Below are 14,005 nucleotides of genomic sequence, written 5' to 3' on the forward strand. Positions count from 1 at the left end.
CACCGGGGGTCTCACCGGGGGCCGTGCCCGCCATGCCGCCGCCTCTGCCCGCCGCGCTGCTCGCCATCGTCCTCGTCGCGCTGCTCGCCGGGCTGCTGGCGCGGTCAGGGCCTGGCGAGCGGGTCTGGGGGGGTTCCGGGGGTGTGACAGGGCTGGGGAGGGGACACGGTGCCGGCGGTGGGGTGACAGCGGGCTGGGGGGGTGACAGCGCGGCGGGTGGGGCTCTGCCGGGGTGGGAGGAGCTGGCCAGGGTCAAGGGGAGGCCCGAGGGGCTGGCGGTGGGGGGTGCGGGTGTTTTGGGGGCCCTCGGGAGTTTTGGGGGGGTGATGAGGCTGGTTGGGGTTGCGTCAGAAATGGAGGACTGAGGGGTGAGGTATTGGGGGTCTGGGAGGAGGGAAGAAGAGAGTAAGGGGGGCAAGGACAGCTTGGGAGACTGTCAGGAATTTGGGGGCTTGCAGGGCTGGGGGAGAGGTTTGGGGGGGAGCCTGCAGGGGTTTTGGGGGGTTGTAGGATTGGGTGCCAGGGGCTTGGGGTCTTACRGAAGGGTCTCTTCCCCAACCTGGGAGCTCTTATCTAGTTGTGGGTGCTGGAGCTGGTGTTTGAAGGCCAAAGAGCATCCCTAGACTCCAGCCCTAGCTGCGAGACTGACCCTGGCCTTCCTCCTGTCCCCACAGATGGCTGGCATGTCGCCTGGCTGTCACCTGGTGCCGGCAGAAACTTCATGCAGAGCTGAAGATCGGCTCCTTTGGCTTCTTCTGGGCCCAGAACATCAGCCTCAAGTTCCAGCGGGAGCAGCAGACTGTGGTGGGTACCTGGGCGAGCGGTGGTCACTGGCAGATGGTCAGGGAGGGTACTTATGGTCACTTCTAGACTGGCAGCAGATCCATGAGGCCACTCTCCTGTTGGACACTCTCMTGGCTGGTGCCAGGCCCTTCCTTCCATGGCCAGACTTGGGGTTTGGTCCCAAGCATTGGGGGAATGTTGGGATGAGCATCACAAGGCAGGGGCTGGTTGTTTCTTCCCTGATCTACTTGTGTGTCCTTGCAGGAGATCGACAATGTCTGGATCTCCAGCAAACTGAGCCGGGAGCTGCCGTACGTACCCCCACCCCAGCTCCCCGCCTGCTCCCTTTGAGGGTCTGCCTCAYCCCTGGCCCTGCTTGTCATCCTGCTGCCCTTACACCTTTCTGCCATCCCTATTTYCCTGTGGTCTGCTCTGTAGGGGAGTGACCCGCTCTTTGAGGTGGCAGTGTCTTGTGGGTGCCCTTGTGCCAATCCCTCATGTCCCCGGGGTAGGGAACATCCCTGGTGACAGGGCCAGCTGTGCCAAGCACAGGCTCTTGTCAGAGCTGCCTGTGCTGTTGTTCCCCAGGCGCTACTTCGAGCTGTGTTTTGGCGAGGTGCGGATCCGTACGGATCTCCAGAAAGGCCCTGGGTTCCAACCGCCCGTCCCGGAGGCTCCCAGAGAAGCTGATGGAAACGAAAGCAGAACAGACCTGACTCTTAAACCCTCCCTGCTGAGGCTCCTTAGCCAGGTGAGGCACTGCTTCAGTGAGAGGCTGCTGTGGGCTGCGCTGCTGTCGGATATCCCTCACAGCAGCACCTTTCCCACAGCTCTTTTCCATCCACATGGATTCCATCAACATCATGGTTCTGCACGTGGCCACCTCAGAGTCTCTTTGGCACATCCAGGCCAGCCAGACACGTCTCCTCCTGAATGGCAACGGGAAGAGGTAATGCTGTGCTCGTACCCAGCTCTGCTTCCAGGGCAGGGAGGCTCCTCCAACCCCAGCCTGCTGTCTGTCCTCTCTCTGTCCCACTCAGCAGCATCCCGTGTCACCTGTGGTGTGACGCATTAACCTCCTCTGAGCCTGGCCTGGTTCCTTTTCCTGTCACAGGAAGCTTGAGTTGTGTGTTCTCTAAATAATGTGGCGTGCATGGAGTTAGGGCATGCTTTTGGGAGCACTTGGAGTAGGGACTTGGGGTCCCTGTGTCGCACAGGAAAGAGGGCAGGGACTTGTTTTGGCAGCAGCAAGACTCACATCCTCCCCTGTGTTCTCTGCTCTCCCCAGCCTGACGTGCGAGGTGAGCCTGACAAAGGTGAACAGCAAAGTCCTCCGGAGCAGCCAGCTGGTGAGTGCTGGAGGAGGGAGAAATTCCACGCTTGGAGATGGGGCAGTGGCTCTCTGGGACACGCTGAGGACCTGTTCCAGAGTGTCCCTGAGGCTGGCTGGGTGGTGCTGCCAGGTGCTTGGCTCTGTGCTGTGCCCAGCTCTCCACCTGCAGCACGCACTGGCAGGACACTGTGTGACTCCCTGTGCACTCCTTGCTGTGTCCCYTGTGCCCAGGATGACACGTGCCTGGCAGAGCTGGCCCTGGCACTCTCCCTGTCMCTGGAGATCAGCAGCAAGCGGCGGCTGGTGGGCGTCCGGCTCTGCGTGCGGACACTGCAGGCAGAGCTGCACGAGGGGCTGTTCTGCAGTCCCCTCCTGCACCGTGTCACTGCCGGGGCCCAGCGCAGCAGCACGGAGGAAGAGCCCAGCACAGGTCAGGACAGGGACAGGGGACAAGCTCTGGGCAGGGCAGGGGCTGGCAGCTCCCATAGCTGCACTGGAACCTGAGGGATTTGGCTGTGGGATCACTCCCTCCTGCTCCAGGGTGTGGGGGATTGGGCAAGATCCTTCCCTGTGACCCTCTGTCCTTCTCCAGGCCCAGCAGAGCCTTTGAAGTCCATGTCTGTGCTGAGCAGGGACACACTGAAGCTCATCCCYAGGAGGGTGGAGATGAAGCTGGAGAACACCAGCATGGTGCTGTCCATGAACAGCCAGAAGAGGTAAGGAGGCAGGTGGAGGGGRARGCTGTCTGAGTCTAAATTAATGCTGGGGATATGGATTTAGGGACAGCTGTGCTGCTCCCTGCTCATCCCTTGGCTCTGCCAGACTGCAGAGAGCAAGTCCTAGAACCCACTCCAGTGAGAAGGGCTGAGCTTGGCCTGGAGCCAGGCACTTGGGGAGGGAGGAAGGCACGTGAGCTGGTTCTCCAGTAGGACAGCTGACAGGATCCTCAGGCCATGGGATGAGAGCACTGGGTTGGGCTGCAGCTGGGCACTGGCTGCTGTGTTTGTCCATGTCAGCTGGTCAGCTGGTGGTGAGACACAGGGAGATGGAGGACATGGCACTGCAGTTCCCTCCTGGCTCTGACTCTCTGTGTCTTCCAGGCACCTCACCTGGAGCCTGAAGCTGCTGCAGTTTCTATATCAGCGTGAGGAGGAGCAAATCCCGCTGCGCAACTTCACGCCCACGTCAGACCTGGACCAAATGAGTGTAGACCTCCAGCTGGAGGGCAAGTAGCCAGAAGGGCACCCATGGGATAGGGCTGCCACCACTGCCCTCTGCCACCCCTCACTTGCACTCCTCTGTCCCCCCAGATGGCCTTCTCCTGTCCCAGAGCCGCCAACGCATCGTGTGCCTCAACTCCCTGAAGACCAGCGTGCAGGTGAGCCGGGCATGCTCTGTTCCCCTGGGGGTGGCTGGTTTGGCTCCTGGCATGAGTTTTTTGCCACCTGGCCCTTTCCCTGCTCTAGGTCACAGCCATTGACCTCTCGGCTGCTGTGCTGCTCAACACCTGCATCATCCACTACCGTCACCAAGAGTTTTCGCACTGGCTGGGCCTGTTGGCACAGGAATACAGGTGCCGGGCGGTGCCTGTCCCCAGCCAAGGGCACAAGGGAAGGTAAACTTGGCCTCAGTGCAGCTGCTGCTATCACAGCTTCTTTCTTCTTGCTGGCCACGCTCTGGCACAGTGCCTGGGCACTCAGCACCTGTGGGATAGGGAGGCTGCTCAGGAGGTGATCAGGGMGCCCCTGCAGAGAGGACATCCCTCTGGGCCTGCTCTCTGCCAGGTTTTGTGGCACACAGCTCCCAGTAACAGCCCRTCCCTGCTTTTCCCGTGCAGGAACTATCCCCAGATCCTAGCGCCCATCATCCTGTGTGCCTCACTGTCCAACGTCAATGTGTCTGTGCAGCTGGGGGACACGCCACCCTTCGCCTTGGGCTTCAACTCCATCTCTGCAGGTAAAAGCTGGATCAGGGAGGTGCTGGGCTCTTCTTGGGGTCTGCCAGAGAGGCACCAGGATGGGAATGGGGAGGGCCGTGCTGCTGCTATGCTTGCCCATGTGTGTGTATGTGGTCAGGGGCTATAGATCCCTGCCTGGTTTTGTTTGGGTTGCCCATGTTTGGGTGAGCCCTGCTCACACTTTTTCCCTCCTCTGTGCCCACAGACTACCAGCACCTGCGGCCACAGAGTGTGCACCAGCGAGCAGTGCTGGCCGTGGACCACCTGTGCTGGCGAGTGGGCAACGACTCCCACATCCAGCGTGCCCCACACCCCCCCAACATGCACGTATGGGGAGAAGCCCTCATCCTCGACTCCTTCAACCTCCAGGTGAGGGGCGAGCCGAGGGAGCAAGGGGTGAGTTTCAGTCTCCCAACTCGGTGTGGGTGGCACAGGGTGTGTGGTGGCATGGGGACATCCTGTGGCCTAAGAATGATCATCCTGTTTGTCCTGCAGGGCAGCTACAACCAGCCCTTGGGCATGTCCAGCGCCCAGTCAGATACGCTCTTCCTGGACTGCACCATCCGGGGGCTGCAAGTGGAGTCGTCAGACACCTGCACTGAGTGCCTGGCCAGAGTCCTACCCCTGTTCTGCCCGCAGCCTGGTGGGGCTGAGCTTGCCAAGCAGCCACCCTCTGCCCCCAGCGAGCCCTGGGGGCTGCTCTGGAAGGTGGATTTGAAGGTGGAGGATGTGAACCTTTTCACACTCTCGGCCGTAGTGGGTGAGTAGCATCCAAGCTGATCCCAGATGGCTGTCCYGGAATAACCCTGCAGTCAGAGGAACCTGGCACATTGTGGTGTGCCTCTTCCGTGCCTCCAGCACTGACATGCTGTCTCTCCAGGTGCCCTGGAGCTGCGGCTGGACACACTGACCGTCYTGGGAAGTGCTGAGAGCTGCACGGTCAGTGTCCAGGGCATGGTGCTGGCTTTAGTGAAGAGCATCACTGAGAAGATGCAGCCGTGCTGCAAAGCCCCTGCCATCCCCAACCCGGTGGCCAGCCTGTCCATGCTCTCAGTCACCTACCGCAGCAGCATCCGCTCCCTGGAGGTTGGTTTGGCTGTCGGCCTGAACTGCTTTATCCTGTCCTGGGGGTGGATGGGCCAGGGGGGAGGATTGGCTGGCATGAAAGGTGCTGGGGGTACAAGGGGCTGTGCTGAGCTGGCCCTGGTGGTGACATTGGGTCTGCTCGCTCTCTCTGGTGCAGGTGCAGTGCGGCGAGGGGCTGGCRGTGCTGTGGAGCCCGCCTGACCACATGCACCTCTACCATCACACCCTGGCCACCCTGCAGTGCCATGAAGCCTTGCGGAGCGCCCTCGGCCACAGGACGCTTCCCTCCCTTCCCCCRGAGAGCCCCACATCCCACCCAGCCACCCCTACTGAGTCACCAGGGCCCCTCCAGCCAAAAGGGCCCCCTCCCAAAAGACTCCTGTCCCTKTCCCTGGAGCTGAGCTCTGCCAAGCTCACAGCCTTTGTCTCTGAGGCCAACTACATCAGCCTGGCTGCGGAACGGACCTCRGTGAGCTGGCACGGTGGTGCCCTGCACGGCTACTGCCCCGAGCTGGCCGCTGGCTTTGATGGACACAGCATCTTCAGCTTCAAGGAGGTGGAGGTGAAGYTGCTGCCGGAGCTGGAGGAGGTGGTCCGGCACCGCGACGCCTTCCCCACTCTGCGCACCCTCCGCAACCGCGGCTGGGCCTTCTCCTTCGCCAGCGTCACCATCGAGTTCCCCTACCAGTACGACTTCTCCCGCACGCTGGACGCTGCCGTGGGCGTGCAGAAGTGGCTGAAGGGCCTGCACCGGCCCGGGCGCCCTGCCAGCACGGCCCTACCCCCTGATCTTCTCCTCAAAGTCACCCATTTCTCCTGGGTCTTCCTGGATGACGTGTTTGAGGTCAAGCTGCGAGACAACTACGAGCTGATGAAGGACGAGAGCAAGGAGAGCGCCAAGCGCCTGCAGCTGCTGGATGCCAAGGTGGCTGCACTGCGCAAGCAGCACGGGGAGCTGCTGCCTGCCCGCAAGATCGAGGAGCTCTACGCCTCGCTGGAGAAGAAGAACATCGAGATCTACATCCAGCGCTCRCGGCGCCTCTACGCCAACACTCCCATGCGGAGGGCGCTCCTCACCTGGACGCTGGCCCACCTGGAGCTGGTGGCCATGGCYGACGAGTCCTTCCACGGCACGGAGCGTGTGCTGGAGCAGATGAGAGATGTGGATGATGTCAGCCCGTTCCCCGCCGAGGGTCTGGAGATGGTCACCCAGTGGTGCCGCATGATGAAGGGCAGAGTTGGCAGCTTCTTTGGTGAGTTGCTTCATGGGAGGGTGCCCTTGGAGGACAGCACAATGGCTGTGTGGCATGGGCTGGCACCACGTGGTGTGTAACCAAGCAGGGAAAACGATTTTTGAAGGTTTGAGGGAGTGGGAAGGAAGCAGAGATGTGACAGAACGATGGCTCCTGCTGTGGCCCGGAGTGGGGGACTGCTTGTCTGTTTGCTGCCCCATCCCTCAGCCCTTCCTCCACCCGCAGTGCGGATCCGTGACTACCCCCGGTACCTCTTTGAGATCCGGAACTGGGAGCTCTCCGGCCGGCTGATYGGAGCTGAGCAGTGTGGCCAGGCTTGCTCCCGCCGCCACCAGGTCCTGAAGCTGGGGCTGCCCTGGGGGGATGCCACAGTGGAGAGGAACATGCCACCYTTGAAATTCTACCACGACTTCCACTGTAAGAGCTGGAGGAATGGGGGGCTCACTGCTGGGGGAGGGACAGGACAAAGGGCTGAGCCAACCTCTGTGTYCCCAGCTGTGATCTCCCAGTACACCATTGTGTGGGGGCCCTGCTGGGACCCGGCCTGGACTCTGATCGGTCAATGTGTGGATCTCCTCACCAAGCCCTCAGAGGACCCCAGCGCCCCATTGCCCTGGTGGGACAAGAGCCGCCTTCTCTTCCACGGAGACTGGCACATGGACATTGAACAGGCCAACCTGCACCAGCTGGCCACCGAGGTGGGTGCTGCTGGGATAGGGAACAGCACGGTGTGGGGTCAGCTCCCACCTRCCTCTCCTCACACCTGTCCTTGCAGGACCCCTACAACACCACAGAGAACATGCACTGGGAGTGGAGCCAGCTCTCCTTCCACTGGAAGCCGGGGCAGTTTGTCTTCAAGGGYAACCTGGATATCAACGTCCGGACAGCCTCCAAGTGAGTGTGGGGCCATGAGCATGGGGGAAGCCCACTAGTGCTGGGGGGTTACTGGGGTCTCTTTCTGCATTCAGATATGACGACTGCTGCTTCCTGCACCTGCCTGACCTGTGCATGACRCTGGACCTGCAGTGGCTGTGCCACGGGAACCCCCACGACCACCACGGCGTGGTGCTGCGCTCCCCCGAGTTCCTGCCCGAGGTGCCAGTGGGGCAGCAGTACGACTCCTACCGTGCCTTCCGGTCTGAGAACCTCAACCTCTCCATCCGCATGGACCTGACACAGCCCAGTAAAGGTGGCTGATGGCGTCCTGGGGAGCCCTTGGGGACAAGGGGATGGGGCAGGGCATGCTGGTTGTGAGTTGGGTGCTGCCATGTCCCTGCCCCACGGTGCTGACTGATGGTGGGTRTATTCTCAGAGCACTCCCAGCCCCGGATCCTGCTCTACAGCAGTACCCTGCGCTGGATGCAGAATTTTTGGGCCACGTGGACCAGYGTGACACGGCCCATCTGCCGTGGGAAGCTCTTCAACAACATGAAACCCAGCAAGAAGAAGCTGGGGCAGCATTACAAGCAGTTGTCCTATACTGCWCTCTTCCCCCAGCTGCAGGTAATTCTCCGGGCTGGGAATCCGGTGTTTCCTCCCTTGCTTTGCCTGTGCTGGACTCTCAGCCCCTGCTCTCTGCTCCCTCTCAGGTGCATTACTGGGCCTCCTTTGCCCAGCAGCGTGGGATCCAGGTGGAATGCTGCCAGGGACACATCTTCACTCGCGGCACGCAGCGGCTCATCCCCCAAGGTGAGTGGGAATCCTGCCAGCAGTGCTTCCAGGTGCAGCAGGGCCCTCTGGCTGAGCCCTGTCCCTGTGTCCCGCAGCTGGCACCGTGATGCGACGCCTCATTTCTGAGTGGAGCATCACGCAGATGGTGAGTGACCTGAGCCAGGTCACCGTGCACCTCATGGCCTCCACGTGTGACGAGAATGCCGACCACCAGCTCGACACCCTGGTGAAGAAAACCCACCTGCTGAGCCTGTCCTCCCTCACCTACCAGCGGCACAGCAACCGCACGGCTGAGGAGGTACCTGTGCTGGCCTGGTGGCATCTCCAGGACGAGGGAATGTTGGTGGTTGGGTGTAGTGGAGAAGGGGTTTGRCTGGGGAAGAGACACAACTTCAGGGCCTCTGATCTACTGAGCATCTGACCTTATCTCATCTAGAGCAGCCCTGACATGGGCCCATGCTGGGGACTCTGGGGTGCTCCAGTCCCCATGCTCTGCTTTCAGGGCCTGGCAGGGCTCTCATCCCCTGTGTGTGAGGCCAGTGGGCAGGGCTGGGGGTGGCTTTGCTGTGCTGAGGCTCTGACCCTCTGTGCCCAGGAGCTGCCCCTGCGTGATGGGGACGACGGTTTCCACACGCACCAGCTGCACTTGGTGGACCTGCGGGCGTCCTGGACCACCACGAACCGGGACATCGCCTTCGGCCTCTACGATGGCTACAAGAAAGCGGCTGTGCTCAAGCGTAACCTGTCCACCGAGGCTCTGAAGGGGCTGAAGATYGACACTCAGCTGCAGGCCAAGAAGCTGAAGCGGGGCCCACTCTCTGCTCACTCCATCCCTGCCAGAGTGACYGCTCCCATCACCAGTGGCCGTCCTGAGAGAGCCTCCTCGGGAGGTGAGCACAGTGGGGTGGGGAACAAAGGGAAACTCACAGCCCATAGCCATGTCTACCTTTACCCTGTATTTCTGAGCCATCCCCCCCAGCTTTGCACTGACCCTTTCCCCTTCCCCAGGGGCCTACATGCTGCAGAAGCTCATTGAGGAGACAGACAAGTTCGTGGTCTTCACGGAGGAGGAGTCGGGGGCCAGCGAGCAGCTCTGCGGCATCGCCGCCTGCCAGACCGACGACATCTACAACCGCAACTGCCTCATCGAGCTGGTCAACTGCCAGGTACCTGCCTGTCCCCACAGCCTGGCTGTGACAGGGGCTGTGCCTGCCCCACAAACGTCCGTCAGACCCCCGGGGTCTCTCCCCCCACAGATGGTTCTGCGAGGTGCAGAGACGGAGGGCTGTGTGATCGTGTCCGCTGCGAAGGCACAGCTGCTGCAGTGCCAGCACCACCCTGCCTGGTATGGGGACACGCTGAAGCAGAAGACATCCTGGACSTGCTTGCTGGATGGAATGCAGTACTTTGCCACGACAGAGAGCAGCCCCTCTGAAGGGGAGCATGGCCAGCTCTGGCTGGAGGTGAGCGTGTGGTGGGTGAGCTGCGTGGGGGGCAGGCAGTGCTGTCAGTGCCCTGGCCAAGGCAGGGACAATAGGGACAGCCAGCAATGCCTCCTTGCCCCCCCAGGTGAAAAACATTGAGGARCATCGGCAGCGGAGCCTGGACTCTGTGCAGGAGCTGATGGAGAGCGGGCAGGCAGTGGGGGGCATGGTCAGCACCACCACAGGTACTGCCCACAGCCTGGCTGCTGTGCCTCTCCCAGTGCCACTCGTGTGTGATCCCAAGGCTGGTRGAGCTGAGAGCACCTGGGCTGTCCCTGCATGGCTCCAGGAGGTGGCTGACGCTCCAAGCCGTGCACTGTGCARTCCCCAATGTGCTAGGATGTGGCACACTGACCGTGGTCCTTCTGCTTGTCCCCAGACTGGAACCAGCCCTCGGAAGCCCAGCAGACCCAGCAGGTGCAGAGGATCATCTCTCGCTGCAGCTGCCGCATGTACTACATCAGCTACAGCCACGACATCGACCCCGAGCTGGCCACGCAGATAAAGCCCCCCGAGACTCCTGCCAACCAGGAGAAGGAGGATCTGCTGAAGAAGCAGGAGGGTGGGTGCACCCAGGCAGTGTGCTTTGGCAGGGTAGAGCTCTGGACTGASCCATGGGTGCTGGCTAACTCCAGGGCTGGTCTGTTTTGGCCCTGCTGAAGTCAGAAGAGTGCATACAGGAGGGGTCCCCAGTGCATTTCTGGCCAWGCTGAGGCCCCTCTCCCCTTTGTGTCCCTTCAGGAGCTGTGGACACCTTCACCCTGATCCACCACGACCTGGAGATCTCCACCAACCCCGCACAATATGCCATGATCCTCGACATAGTCAACAACCTGCTGCTGCAYGTGGAGCCCAAACGCAAGGTACCCACGGGGCTCCAGCTGTCCGTGTCACTCACTGCACCCTGGCAGTCCTCACCTTGCCCTATTCCTGTGTCCAGGAGCACAGCGAGAAGAAGCAGCGGGTGCGTTTCCAGCTGGAAATCTCCAGCAACCCCGAGGAGCAGCGCAGCAGTATCCTGCACCTGCAAGAGGCTGTGAGGCAGCACGTGGCCCAGATCCGGCAGCTGGAGAAGCAGATGTACTCCAACATGAAGGTGAGCCCACATTCCTGGCTCCCAGGAATCCCCAGTGTAGGGCAGAGGGTGCTGACGGTTGTCTGTCCTTCAGTCCTTGAAGGATGACARCAAAAACGAGATCCTGCTCGACCTGAACCACCGGCTGCAGCAGCAGCTGAGCCAGGAGAAAGCTGATCTGCAGTTGGAGAGCGAGGAGCTCAACATTCTGATCAGGTAGGACAAAGGGGAATGGCTTTGAACTGAGAGTGGGTTAGGATTGGATATTAGGGAGGAATTCCTCCTGCTGATGCACAGGTTGCYCAGGGAAGCTGTGGCTGCCCTGGAAATGTTCAGGGGTAGGTTGGACAGGCTTGGGGCAACCTGGGATAGTGGGAGGTGTCCACCCCAAACCATTCTATGATTTTATGRTCTCTGGCTTCCCCAGCATCGTGTCCCCCTTGCTCCAGGATTCCCACATCTCAGTGCTCTCCTCTGTGCTGCAGGTGCTTCAAGGACTTCCAGCTGCARCGAGCCAACAAGATGGAGCTGCGAAAGCAGCCGGAGGACGTGAGCGTGGCACGGAGGACCGAGTTCTACTTTGCTCAGGCGCGCTGGCGCCTGACGGAGGAGGATGGGCAGCTGGGCATCGCTGAGCTGGAGCTCCAGCGCTTCCTCTACAGCAAGGTGTGGAGCTGGGCAGTGCTACCCACAGCCTCTGAGCTGGGGACAGATGGGGACATTGTGAGCTGATGGCTTTGTCTGTGCAGGTCAACAAGTCTGATGACACAGCCGAGCATCTGCTGGAACTGGGCTGGGTGACCATGAACAACCTCCTGCCCAACGCTGTGTACAAGGCAAGTGGCAGCTGAGGGAGCAGCCCTGCGTCCTGGGGACCCACGGGTGGCCTGTCCTCACCCCAGGCACTCTTCCTCTTCCCTGCAGGTGGTGCTGCGTCCCCAGAGCTCCTGCCAGTCCGGCCGGCAGCTGGCACTGAGGATTTTCAGCAAGGTCCGGCCGCCCGTGGGAGGCATCTCCATCAAGGAGCATTTTGAGGTGCCAGAGCTGGGCCGGGAGGTGCCAGGGTCTCTGTGGGGCACGGGCAGTGTGTGCCTGGCTCTGACRTGTCCCTTCCCCACAGGTGAACGTGGTGCCTCTCACCATCCAGCTCACCCACCAGTTCTTCCACAGAATGATGGGTTTCTTCTTCCCCGGCCGTAATGTGGAGGAGGAGGAGGTAGGGGATGAGGAAGATAAGTCCAAGTTGGTGACAACAGGTGAGAAGCTCATGATCACCCTCCTACCTGGTTGTTCAGGATATGTTTGTGAGCAGCTGCTGTCCAGCCATGGGTTGAGGAACAGGGTATTGTGGTCTCTCCTGTGGAGAGGGGGATGGTGGGACGCTCTGGGTCATGGCTAACACCATCCACCACCCTGTTTGCCCCAGGGATCCCYGTGGTGAAGCCGCGGCAGCTGATCGTGGCCGATGACTCACTGGGCCCAGGGAAAGGAGTTGCTCAGGGACTCAATCGGACATCAGGGGTCAGAAGATCATTCCGAAAAGCACCCGAGGTACCTCCCGCTGCCGTGAGGGGGAATCTGCGGGAGCCCTGCTGTGGTGCCAGTCTGTTTTCCCTTGACTGCAGGGCTGGGTAGCCATATCCTCCCACACTTTCCTCCCACGCTTGTCTGCTTTCTCCTGCTCCCTCCCACCATGAGGATTTGCATCCTTTACAACCAGGCGCCTGCACGCTTGATGTGATCCCCGTATTTCATTTTTCTAACACCATGCCAGAGCAGCTCTCACCTCTCCCTGATGAAGCAATGCTGTGGCCTAGTGCCCAGCTATCCCTTCCCTGCTGGTTCCTGGCYGTGTCCCCTCTCCTTCCCTTCTGCTCATGGCTTCTGCTCTGTCCCCAGCATCCTGTAGACGACATCGACAAGATGAAGGAGCGCGCGGCCATGAACAACTCCTTCATCTACATCAAGATCCCGCAGGTGCCGCTCTGTGTCAGCTACAAGGTGTGTGACCAGTGTGACAGGGTGTGCTGGGGGTGGCTTGGGGTGTCATCCCACACTGCCTGACACCTGTGTCACACAGGGAGAGAAGAATAGCGTGGACTGGGGCGACCTGAACCTGGTGCTGCCGTGCCTGGAGTACCACAACAACACRTGGACGTGGCTGGACTTCGCCATGGCGGTGAAGAGGGACAGCCGCAAAGCCTTGGTGGCACAGGTACGCGGGACCACTTCCCCTCTCCTGCTGTGCCCAGGATGGAGATGGTAACCCCAGGGTGGGTGGCACATTCCCCAGGGTGGAAGCAGCTGCACTGGCTCAGCAGCTCAGGACCCAGGATGTGGCCATGGGGTGCTGAGCCCTCTGACACCCGGGCCAGGTGATCAAGGAGAAGCTGCGCCTGAAGCCGGCGGCGGGCGCAGAGGCCCGGGGGAAGCTGGAGAACAAATCCGACGGGACCATCCAGCAGCAGGAGGAGGACGAGAAGGCTCGACTGCTCATCGGGCTCAGCGTGGGTGAGAAGAACCCCAGCAAGAAGTCGATCTTCGGCAGGCGCAAATGAGGCAGCACCCGGCAGGCCGGGAAGGGACTTGGGGTGCCCCATGCTCCCCTTTTGGGGGGGCACCCTGAAGGCAGAGTGGGGGCTGTGCTGCTCGGTAGTGCCYGAGGAGGGCTCAGCCACGTGCAGGCCCTCGGCAGCCCCGTCGCTGTGGGGCAGGGGTGGAGCAGCACGGGCATGTGGGGCACGGGGTGCTCCAGGGCCGCTTTGTGGGGTGCAGAACCCTCGTGCCAAGGGCTCCCGCGAGCTTTCCCCCCCTCCCTGCTGTGCGGGTGCTGGACCCAGCCCCTGGGCCTGGTGAAGCAGCAGGATCGCTCCAGGCTGGGAAAAAGGGGAACGGGAGAGAGTTTAAATAAAGAGTTTTTAATTTGGAACAAGCTTGGACCAGTGGCTTCTTTCTTGCTTCACCCTGCAGTGCTGGGCTCAGCACYGTGCCTCCTCTCAGTGTGGCAGCAYCCCAYCCGTGGGGGCTTYACCCTTTACCYTTCCCCAGGAGTTGCTCAGGGCACCCGTTYTGGGGGCTCAGGGTGCCCGTTTTCGGGGCTCAGCCTGCACATTTGCCCCTCTGCAGTCTGCTCTGTGAGCCCAGGGCCGTGCCAGGGCTCAGCGGGGGCTGCAGGCACCCCCTCAGGGCTGCAGCTCGTGGGGTGCAAAGAGAGGAGGGGAAGGTTGAAGGGGGAACCCCAAAGTGTGTAAGGAGGGGGACCCGGAGAGGGGCTGGGGTCAGTTACGGGGCGCTCCCGGAGTGAGGACGGGATCATGCACGGGTGGGTGAGCAGCCCCCCAGTGTGCAGTGGGGTCCCGGGGG

General features: G+C 61.3%; 2 protein-coding genes across 3 annotated transcripts in view; both read left to right on the forward strand.

Moving 5' to 3' along the window:
- The first annotated feature begins 16 nt into the window (after positions 1 to 16).
- BLTP2 (bridge-like lipid transfer protein family member 2) lies at positions 17 to 13,568 on the forward strand. Of its 2 annotated transcripts, none has more exons than XM_057372034.1 (39): positions 17 to 103; positions 675 to 804; positions 1,048 to 1,094; positions 1,372 to 1,534; positions 1,614 to 1,732; positions 2,072 to 2,132; positions 2,348 to 2,546; positions 2,709 to 2,832; positions 3,217 to 3,341; positions 3,427 to 3,494; positions 3,583 to 3,731; positions 3,954 to 4,072; positions 4,279 to 4,469; positions 4,569 to 4,833; positions 4,954 to 5,159; positions 5,317 to 6,412; positions 6,638 to 6,829; positions 6,908 to 7,110; positions 7,188 to 7,306; positions 7,381 to 7,601; positions 7,725 to 7,915; positions 8,002 to 8,101; positions 8,179 to 8,381; positions 8,679 to 8,973; positions 9,092 to 9,249; positions 9,340 to 9,546; positions 9,653 to 9,752; positions 9,947 to 10,129; positions 10,309 to 10,430; positions 10,508 to 10,663; positions 10,737 to 10,858; positions 11,128 to 11,308; positions 11,392 to 11,478; positions 11,567 to 11,677; positions 11,763 to 11,898; positions 12,069 to 12,193; positions 12,542 to 12,643; positions 12,723 to 12,857; positions 13,018 to 13,568. In XM_057372034.1, the coding sequence occupies exons 1-39, from the start codon at positions 33 to 35 to the stop codon at positions 13,198 to 13,200; spliced, it is 6,765 nt and encodes a 2,254-aa protein (XP_057228017.1). In that variant the 5' UTR covers positions 17 to 32; the 3' UTR covers positions 13,201 to 13,568. The 2 variants fall into 2 exon arrangements, with proteins under 2 accessions (XP_057228017.1, XP_057228019.1); XM_057372036.1 differs by having other exon boundaries at positions 4,279 to 4,442.
- A 388-nt stretch (positions 13,569 to 13,956) lies between these two features.
- RSKR (ribosomal protein S6 kinase related) overlaps positions 13,957 to 14,005 on the forward strand; it is a 4,026-nt gene continuing 3,977 nt past the window's right edge. The window contains exon 1 of the mRNA XM_057372057.1: positions 13,957 to 13,964. Within this exon, the coding sequence (XP_057228040.1) occupies positions 13,957 to 13,964 (8 nt within the window). The remainder of the gene's footprint in view (positions 13,965 to 14,005) is intronic.

This window comes from Malurus melanocephalus, unplaced genomic scaffold (assembly GCF_030028575.1).
Source record: "Malurus melanocephalus ecotype Western Australia unplaced genomic scaffold, MMel_1.1 scaffold_162, whole genome shotgun sequence".
NCBI lineage: Eukaryota > Metazoa > Chordata > Aves > Passeriformes > Maluridae > Malurus > Malurus melanocephalus.